General features: G+C 38.3%; 1 protein-coding gene across 4 annotated transcripts in view; it reads left to right on the top strand.

The window, feature by feature from the left end:
* Positions 1 to 691: 691 nt before the first annotated feature.
* LOC116714646 (plectin-like) overlaps positions 692 to 10,558 on the top strand; it is a 136,693-nt gene continuing 126,826 nt past the window's right edge. For all 4 annotated transcript variants that reach the window (XM_032555388.1, XM_032555380.1, XM_032555371.1 and 1 more), the window contains exon 1: positions 692 to 884. In XM_032555388.1, coding sequence (XP_032411279.1) covers positions 695 to 884 — 190 coding nt within the window. In that variant the 5' untranslated portion in view covers positions 692 to 694. The remainder of the gene's footprint in view (positions 885 to 10,558) is intronic.

Below are 10,558 nucleotides of genomic sequence, written 5' to 3'. Positions count from 1 at the left end.
GACTGATAATATATCATAAAGTTGCACTGTGCGTCGGTGCACTTTATGGCACCCTGCAATCGTGTGTTTTGTGTTTTATCTCGCCCCGCTTTGCGACTACTGTCAAACATTTCAAAGCTGCGGTTACCTGAAGCATGCTGTAGATCCTGGATGGGTGCAGTAGGATCTTTCCTTTTCTTTTCTTTTCTTTTCTTTTCCTTTCTTTTTCTTTTTCTTTTTTACCACCTCGGTTCCTGGCAGTCAGCTGGAGGATTAATAATTAGCTTGAGGCTTGCTTGAGGAATTTGAAGTTAGGAAGTAATGATGCTTTCAAATAGTAAACGTCTGGCGGTCTACTCATTTGTGCATGACACATTACCTTGGGCCAAAACATGAATGTAATGTCTCACTTTTCCTTTCAGTCTTTGGCTCTTGTTTGCAGTTAACCCATTTACTTTCTAGCCACAAAACACTTAAAAAAAAAAAAAGAAAAAGACCTGTGAAAAGTGTACCCGACTTAAATTAGATGCAGTTCTTGAACCCTTTGGAAAACCTACAAAAGCTTGATTATAAAACTGTAAGTGTGTGTAGTATGAAGCTAAAATAAAACACCCCTAAAAACTCAATAAATCCCCCCCCCCCCCCCATACAGTCTGTAGCCCTCGGTACATGCGGGTCTTCCTCTCTGTTCTTTAATCTTTTCATTCGGCAGGTGATGGCAACTCGAAAGGACAGGCGCAGGGATCGAACCCCGTTGGAGGAAACCTGTGAAGAGAAATACGGCGTCCCGTCTGCTGGGGACACCCTGCCCTGGAACCTGTCCAAACTCCAGAGGGTCAAACGCTCCAAATCGGCTGCAGGAGAGGTCCTGGATCCAGCGGAGAGGGCTGTAATTCGCATCGCAGGTAGGAGGACCGTTAAACAAATGTGTTCAGAGATAAGCTGCTAGCTTATGGAAAACTTTAGCTGGAAAGCTAGCTTGTATTTCTTTCCATGTAGCTCACCCTTTTGTTTATCCCCTCTAATTTATTATTTTCTCGTTTTACCTCATTCAATCCATAATCAAACCAAAGCAAAATCACTTGAGGTCGTTAGCCAGCAACTGTTTAGCTTTGTAGAAAAAAAATATAAAGACCAAGTCAACAAATAAAATTCAGATAAGGCTTCCAGCAAATTATTATTGCTGGATAATTTGAAATGAATAAAAAAAATAAATAAATAAACTGCTTCTGCTGTCAAGCCTTTACAGTTTCATACATTTTGTTTCACACTTAAACAAGCTCTTATTGGGTACGTGGCAAAGGATATCAAAATATGGCAAACAGTTTTAACATAAATTTGATTTGCCGCCCTTACATTCCAGATATCTCAAATTGTTTTATGACTACACGTTTTAGCGATTTAAGATATCTCTGATTATATTTTGACTAGACAAAAGACCTATTCGAGATATCTTTAATTACATTCTGACCAGTTGAAATGACGTCAGATTTACCATTGAGTTGTATGGAAACTTCAATTCAAGATATCTACAATGAATTACTGACTATCTGACATACACATTTCAGATGTCTACAATTAAATTATGACTAGTCAAAAAGTAAATTCAAGATATCTCAATTTTAGTTTTGACCAGTCACAATTCTAAATGAAGATATCTGTAATGAGTCCATAATTCAAGATATCTTAAATTTACTTTTGGATAGGAGAAATGTAGTTTTGACTAGTGAAACCTAAATTATAGATATCTTAAAAGCAAATAATGACTAGACAAAACTAAATTAAAGATGTCTTGAATTATAATTTTGACTAGTCAAAATTCCTTTTCAGATATCAACAAATGAATTAGCGACATCTTGAATTACTCAACTTTTCTATTTAAGATATCTTAAATTAACATTCTGACTAGTCAGAATGACATTACTGATATCTTGAATATGTATTCTCCATCCATCCATTTTCTTTCACCCTTTGTCCCTAATGGGGTCGGGAGGGTTGCTGGTGTCTATCTCCAGCTACGTTCCGGGCGAGAGGCGGGGTCACCCTGGACAGGTCGCCAGTCTGTCACAGGGCAACACAGAGACATGACTAACAACCATGCACACACACACTCACACACCTAGGGAGAATTTAGAATTTAGATAGACCAATTAACCTGACAGTCATGTTTTTGGACTGTGGGAGGAAGCCAGAGTACCCGGAGAGAACCCACGCATGCACAGGGAGAACATGCAAACTCCATGCAGAAAGACCCCGGGCCGGGCATCAAACCCAGGACCTTCTTGCTGCAAGACATCAGTGCTACCAACTGTGCCACTGTGCAGCCTGAATATGTATTCTGTATAGTCAAAATGTCCGACTTACGTAGCATTTTGAAAGTTTAATAAAGCAATGAAAAATAGAAAAAAAAACAAAAAAAGATGTTTGAAAATGCGCAACTTTCATGTTGAAAATTGTTTGACGGTAGTTTTATCTTTTCAAAGCTGTTTTTAAGTGCATTCGGTTTGTCGGAATTTAATTAACAGGAAATTCTTTCCAGATTTCTGAAGCAGTTTAAAGTCCACGAAGTTTTTGCGTTCTTCGTATATCCAACATTGCCGAGCTCTTTCTACATTGTGGCATTTACTGACAGTTTTGTGCAGGAAACATACAATTCTGCAGGCAACTGTTTGGACGGCACAAAGGGGCTTCCACTTAATTCAGATATCTAAAAATTAAATTTTGACTCGTCATAATTGCGTTCAAGATATCTTAAAGTGTTATTACGGATGTGTCCCTTCAATTGACAGATCCAGTGACGTCATTTGAGATATCTTGAAAGGAATTTTGACTCGTTAACATTTAATTGAAGATGCCTCGAATAATTATTCTCACTAGTCAGAATGTAAATGCAGATATCTTAAATTAGCATTCCGGATAGTCAAATTGTAATTTTCGTTTAGTCAAAATGCATTTTTAAATATCTAGAATGTAACTACGGATAGTCAGACAAAGCCGAATTTATGTTAAAACAGCTTGCCATAACCAAAAACATTTTACTCTGAAACCTGTAAACAGGTGTTACCAAAGACATTAACGGCAGCTCTTCTCTCTTCATTTGGCCTTTGGTAACACTTGTGTTAATCTGTGAGGGGAAAATGGTGGCTGTATAATTTTTGAGAACAGCAATGTGTCTTCTCTGATTATATTGATTATAGCCATAGTCCAGAGACATTTCCTTGTTCTTGCTGCCATGGCTGCAAAGACAAGAACAAAGTTCTTCCCTGCCAGCCTATTTCATATTTCACAATAACTCAAATGCAGAACACCCAGGAAATCTGTAACGGTCTCTCCCACTGCAGGACAACCCGCTACACAAGAATATGAATTTTAGATCTTGCACTCCTGGGAGAAAGAACAAGTGGATCTGTTCTTATAGATACACTTGTATCTATAAGACATCGGCTTTTAGTCTCATTTACAGATTGAACTTACACAAAGTTTTACAAATATGAACTCTGCTTAACCTCTGCCTCTTCTTGGTTGTCTTTTTGTATTCCAAAGTGCAAAATTATACTTATTACTTGATTAGGTTTGTACTTGATTTATGAACTGTTTGGTATTCACAAACTTCTGAACAGGTATTGTACACATGTCCATGTATGTTTGACACCCTTTTCAGTGACTGTGTGCTTTAAAAAAATGACTACAAGAAGGAAGACATTGCAAAACATTCAAATAAACTTAAACGGAACACATTATGTCTAATTTTGGCATATTAAACAAATGAATGCATTATTTGTGCTACTTCGATGAGCCAGGTGTAACTGGGAGGTTCAGTGCTGTCTATTTGTTTTTCTAACATAACTAGAAACCATTACAGGATACTTATTCTATTGACGCATTAACCTTAAATTAAAACTTGATGACATTTTCAAACGGTGTTGGTTGGATGTGATTTCAAGGTCACTGAACCACGTTAAAACTACTTCTGATTTGCTAGGCTGGCGAAATGGAGTGTACATAAAGGGAAGGAACATTGCTAGTGGAAATGAGCATAATTTGAGTTTTTTTAAGATGCCTTTTAATAAAACGCCATGGCAGCAAATGGCTGGGGAACTTGACTGAATCATTGTATGTCCTGTCCCATGATGGTTGCAGCACCTTCTATCAGAATGCGCTGATCACTTGGGGCTGATGTGTTACATCCATTTATAAACTCCTTGGCCAGAGACTAACTGCAACAATAAATCGGCAACCACATTTTAATAAACAGAGTCAGTCTGGGTCATTTATTACATGCGATAGCTGCCGTCACTTCTAAAACAAGACTTGTTTTATTAATATAACAGTCACTTGACAAGTAAATGCATCTCACGTTGTAAATCTCATTACCATGTCATTGCTACTCATTTCTTTGTCGTGACTGGCTCCTGCTTGGGGCAGCTCCACTTTGCAGGTGGATCTTATCGGTCTTAATTGTTTTGTGTCGCTGATGTCTGAGCCTTAAGAGTTGCCAGGCAAATGGCGACATTCATCAAAACGTGTAGGAATGTGATTAAACGCTCGATTGAATTTGTTTTCAGTGTGTTGAAGGAAGTTTTGACACCTCTAGTGGCTTTTAATAGACATTTGCTTCGGTTTGTCTCCGGTGTATATCAGCAGGCCAGGCTGTGTCAGCCCCCTGTGGGAGGGGCTTAGATTTTCTAAGGGCTCTGCTGACTGACCAGCTGGCTGCTGCTGCAACACTGTATGCAGATTACATTCATAATGTGCTGCAGACCTTGGACTCATAAAAAGATTTAATAAATGGTTATATATTCAGACACAGATTGCAGAATGGACAAAAAGTTGCATTTTTATACCTGATTATTTGTTTGGTAAATTAAAGACTCTTCATTCTGTTCTATGGTAATAATGCAGTAGACTTCTTAAGACGTCAAAAGTCCTAAATGAGAATATCGGCATTAAAATCATTTAATGTTCCACGTTTTCTTTTTTGTTTTTTGTTGTTTTATTTCTTTTTGCAGTACAGCTACAGATTTATTTGGGTTTTTATGCAGTAGGGAAATGATAAACATTTCTTCATTAGTTTATGTGTGATAAAATGCTTTCATATGATTATTCCACTGTTTTTCTGGCTGTATATTTTGTCCTGCTCAAGACTTTTGCCTCTGTCCCCATCCCTTCAGGACACTTTACTGAGGAAATTTTGGTAAAATAAAATCTGATTTCACTTGAAATACGAATAATAATAATAATAATAATAATAATAAATAAACAGGGTGTAAAACATCCATTTTCAAAACATATAAAATGCTAATATATATGTGTGTGTGTGTGTGTGTGTACACACACATATACAGTATATATACATGTATATATATAGGGTTAGGGTTTTGTGTCTAAAATTGCAGATTTAATCCGACATGAACTTGTACATGGTACGGTGCCGTTTTTAAAGAATCTGGATCAGACGCAGCGCTGTGACGTCCCACTGGTTGCATTTTTCATAGTCTGATTTGTCAGTTCGAAGTGTCGGTTCATAAACACGGATGGAGACTTGTTACTAATACAGTGACCTCTAAAGGTTAAGCTGTACTTTATTTAAGGGTGTCAGAGAGGAGGGGGGATAGATACGAATACTGTTTTCTGGTATTTCTTGTGTTATTCAGTGCAGCACCACACAGATCAGCTTGCATGAACGCCAAAAGCCACATTTTGATCTTGTCTGGCTGGATTACCTTCTTCCATGTTTATTGTGTCCCCTACATGATTTCTGTTGGATTGCGAGACGACATCTTCTGGCTTTCTTTCACAAATCACCTTCTGCTGGCCTCTCTTTCGAAACGGGCAGATATGTGGAGGGCTTGACTTACAGAGGTCCTGTCAACACATTCTCCCACCTGAGCTGTAAATCTCTGCCGCTCCACCAGAGTTGCCATGGAGCCCATTGGCTTTCTCCTTTTAACTGTTTCGAAAGGAGAGGCTAAGTTAATTAATCACTGTTAGGTTTAAAATATTTTTTAACTGGGGCATTATTTTATTTTTAAGCTACAAGAGGCATATTTAAATGTCAAATGTTGGACATCAAACTCAGTATATTTATATATAAAGTAGTAAACTCCTTCTTTCTCTGCTTTAGCAGGCAGAGGATTGATTAAAGGTTCCTATCAGTAACTGATTTGACAGCTGACTTACAGGTAGAAAAACAAAGTGCACAGTTTAGTTTTTGAATAACTTTGTTTGGGAATGTAATCGCATGGCTTATTATTAACTATTGAAAACCACTTCTGCAAATAGGAGGAGACCTTATTGCTCACTAGGAACTTTAGTAAAATGCATTGCGTTTGGAACCTGGTTATTTTAATGACGGTTTGTGAAAAGGATAGAGAAAACTTCTAGGAATAATGGATATGTCCTCTCTATGGTTTCATAGACTGGAAAACTTTCAGTTCTGTCCTTTAGGAGCATGAGACATTTATATGTACCGAAAACGCAAAACAAATTCACATTACTAGCAATAATCCGCACATTTCTGAAACAAAGAGGTAAATATTTCAGCAAAAAGACAGAACACAACGAAGTGATAAAGCATCGGAAGACTGTGTTCACGGGATGACTTTGGGGTCGGTGCAGTAGGACGATAAAATGCCTAAGGTCATCTTTCACGTTTGGCTGAGGAATGTGTTGTGACTTTTTTTGTGTTCTGGAAGTTTTTACTCATTGCTCAAGTTCGTATTTTGACTAAATAAGGTGAGATTTCACAACGTATTCGAGTCCACGCTGGCGAAGTTCATTCTGATGCTGCAGATCAGGGTCTGTTGGTGGCGCTTTTTTTTTTTTTTTCCCAAGCAGTTTTGTAAATCCTGAAAACTCTCATGTCCCGCTGGCCATCACTTATAATGTGATGTGAAAAACAAATTTCCCCCCCAAAAACTGATGCTTTGTGGCACACTCGAATGTTTTAACTCAAGTTTTAACATCGAACAAAGGTCATTTCAGTAAATGTAAAGTAGTTTTCTTGGGGGAAGAAAAAAAAATCTATCCAAACCAATCCAGCTCCATGTGGAAAAGTAATATATCTGAGGATTTGAGTTTTTTGTGTGTTTATTTAGGTTTCTGTGTTCTGTGGAGTCTCTGTTGTCCTGTCTACCCTTTGATTGGTTACACCTGTTCCTTGTTTCCCCTGATTGTCTCTCTGTGTATTTGAACCCACATGTGTCCCTTGTTTCCTTGTCGGATTCTCGTTTCTGCTACCATCTTGTCTAGTCTAGTCTATCATCGTTGTGGTTGTAACCAGTTGCTACCAGTTTTGAGCTTCTTCCCTTCTGCCCACCTGTGCTGCCTGGATTATTGTGCTTATTTATCATAAAATCGTCACTTTCTCGCCATAACCTGGGCCCACCGCATTTACCTCACCACCACAAATCATGACAATATCATGAGTTAACTACGACTACACTTTTTCATTTCACCGCCGCACCTCTGCCTGGTTACTTTATGACCTTTTAAATTGAAGAAATCATTCTCTGACAACAGGAAGTAGACTGAAATTTCAAAAAGAGAAAAAAAAAGCAACACTTCAGCCCCCAACCCTAAGAAACCCAACAGCAGATTAGAAACAGGTTCAATAACAACTATTACTCTAAAAAAGGTTGTAAAGAAATTTCTAAGGCTTTGCTACTCCAGCTAGCCTCAGTGAGATCTACTATTCAAAAATGGAGATGCATTCCTAGTCCAGTGCTGTGTCTCCTTGGGCTCATACCCAGTCACCTGGATACTCTCAAAGAGACTGTGCAATTCCTATTGATGTTGGCCAGAAAGTCAATAATGCTTAAATGGGTTGGTTGCATCGCCCCTTCGATCCAGCTATGGAAAAACTTAATTTCTGAAGTTATTGTATTAGAAAGATTGAGATACTGTCTTAATGGGAAATTCTATCCTTTTAAAAAGAGATGGGAACGTATTCTTGAATATTTCAAAATTAAAAGACCAGTAATGTGAACCCGAATGATGTATAACTTTCAGTTTATATATAAATTGGTTACTTTTCTCATATAATTGCTCTAACTTACGTACATGCCTCCTGTTTTTTGTTTTCTGTATCTGTGCTGTATAAGTTTTGTCCTGTTGCTCTTTTTCTGTATAAAATTTTCAAAATGTCTAATAAACATATTAAAATAGAAATGGAGACTACATGGAACAGTTAACAGATAAGTGGCATTAACAATCTGCATATTGCTTATGAAAACTAAAATCTCTTGGTGATTCTCAACACTGATGAAATAAAGGAGGAACTTTATCAAAGGTCTGCCTCCAGTTACGTCTGCCGTAAAACAGTGTTTCGGAAATGTGAATGTTTGAATGGCTATAAAAAAAAATACAACAAAAGAAACCTATTTTTAGTGGCCTAGTCGAATTCTCGACTGAAATCCAGTTGAGATTCTGTGGCGTGAACAGGACATGCTCAGATGCTTTGACGGTTGTGAATGAAAATGATTCCCCCCCCCCACACACACACACAAAAAAAGTGAAAATAATTATCCTGAGTGAAAGGAAAGCTGCAGTTGTTGCTTCCATCAGTAATTTGGTTTTGGGGGCATTTCTGATTGGTTTGAATTGTGCTTTCCCTTAGTTCATAAAACTATCATTTGAAAGCAACATTTTATCTTTATGATTAAGTAAGAGAGAAAAAAAGCAGAGATCAATAAAACCCACTACGGGTAAATACTTTTTCACTGCAATGTAAGAATTTGTCTTTAGTCACTGCCACCACCGTCTGTTTTGCCAAAACAAATTGTAATTTCATACAATCACAAGTGCTTGTACACACCTCTGCGGTCTGGATGACATATTTATTCATCATCTCAACTATTTATTTAAAAAACTAAACTAAAATAAAAAAGAACTTGGTTACGTCAAGCCAAAGGACGTAGGTTGTTGCTTACTATCAAGGCTATGTAGTGGATCTATGAAGGATACCCAACTAATTTAGCATCATGGCGTAATCTTACAGAGTTACTACCCACAATGCAATGTGTCTGTCAATGTAAGTTATGTCTCTGTAATTGAATTGTATTTTCTAAGAGCAGACTTCATGGTGTGTCTGCTCGGGTGTTGGCTGTTAGGCGGCCGGCAGCAGACATCTCCACAGAGTGCTGCTCAATAATTCATGACCAACAGGCTACGATCTGATCCTGAGAGAATGCCGCACACAGCTGCACGCTCCCTCACTCACACACACCTGCAGTATGCGGGCATGAATCACGTTTATGAGCGGAGCCCTGAATATTTCAGCGGTATGATGTCGCAGGGTGCCGCACGTTAGGCAGCGAACTATAAAAATCAGCCGCGACACGTTGTGTCGTCATTCTGCGGTGCGATGAGAAGGAAAGAAGACAGGAGTCTTTACTCACTTTTTATTTGTCTTGACTGTGAAGTGAAATGACAGTGTTTTATGCGTAAGACTCAGGAAAAGTGTGCTGTGCATTTGTATTGAGCGCCTCCGAGGCAATACTTCCACACTCTTCACATCTAGAGGCAGAAACTTTCAGCCCTCTGTCAGTTTGGACAGAGAGTGTCTGTAAACATCAGTTCTCAACTCTTGACTCAATTCGAGGCGTGTACTTTGACTGGGGCGCTGCAACAGACGAATTTGCTGAGATCTAAACCATTCGATTGTAGCTCCAGGTTTCTGTTTAGAGGTTTTGCTCTGCTGAAAGTTGAACTTCCAACCCAGCATCAAGTTTCTTTTGTTGTTTTCTAACCGTTTTTCTTCCAGGGTGGTTTGTTGTCAGCTGCATATTCCCGTCGGCTCCTCGTTTAAGAAACACCCCCGTTCGCTGTCAGGAGTGTCTGCCATTGTGTGAAGCTTAAAATGTTACATTTTTGCCTCATCTGACCAGAGAACCACCTTCTTCTCCTGTTTTTGCTTTTGCTGCGTCCTCCACATTGCTCCCGTGAAACTGCAAATGGAACTTCTCATGACTTTCTTTCAACGATGGATTTCTTTTTGCCACTCTTTCGTAAAGGCAATGAAGCTTTTCTGTCAAGTCATTTTACAGCTCATATATTGTGAGGTGTTCAAAGCTTGGGATACTGTTTTCAAACGTAACTCTGCCTTAAATTTCTCTTCCAAGCCTCTGAGGCCTTCACAGAACAGCTGGATTTACCCTGAGATTAAACTACAAAAAGGTCCACTAAGTTTCTTCTTAAGGCAGGAGCGTCAAACTAATTTTCCTTTTGGACCATATAAAAAATCGGAATGTTCGTAAAGGGCCGGTTTTGCCAGAATCTATTGATAAAACCCATTAAACTGTTAAAATATCAACAAGCCGCTGTTTGTTTCACCATTCACTCAGTATTCCTTAAATTGAAATGATATTAAACATCTTTTCACACTGATCAGTCCATCCAGGGGTGTTTTTTTGTGTTTTATTTTCGCAATCACAGTCACAGTTTTGTGTTGACAATTTAGAAATATTTGTAAGGAATTTTTTACGATATTTGTGCTAACATATGATGTTAAATGATACTTTCTTTTAATCGCCATGTCAATCACAGACTATAGCTTAACTTCACATCAAGTATCACTGAG

The sequence above is a fragment of the Xiphophorus hellerii genome, chromosome 3 (genome assembly GCF_003331165.1).
Source record: "Xiphophorus hellerii strain 12219 chromosome 3, Xiphophorus_hellerii-4.1, whole genome shotgun sequence".
Taxonomy (NCBI): domain Eukaryota; kingdom Metazoa; phylum Chordata; class Actinopteri; order Cyprinodontiformes; family Poeciliidae; genus Xiphophorus; species Xiphophorus hellerii.
Note: the sequence above shows the minus strand (reverse complement) of the source record. Positions and strands in the feature narration are given on the sequence as shown.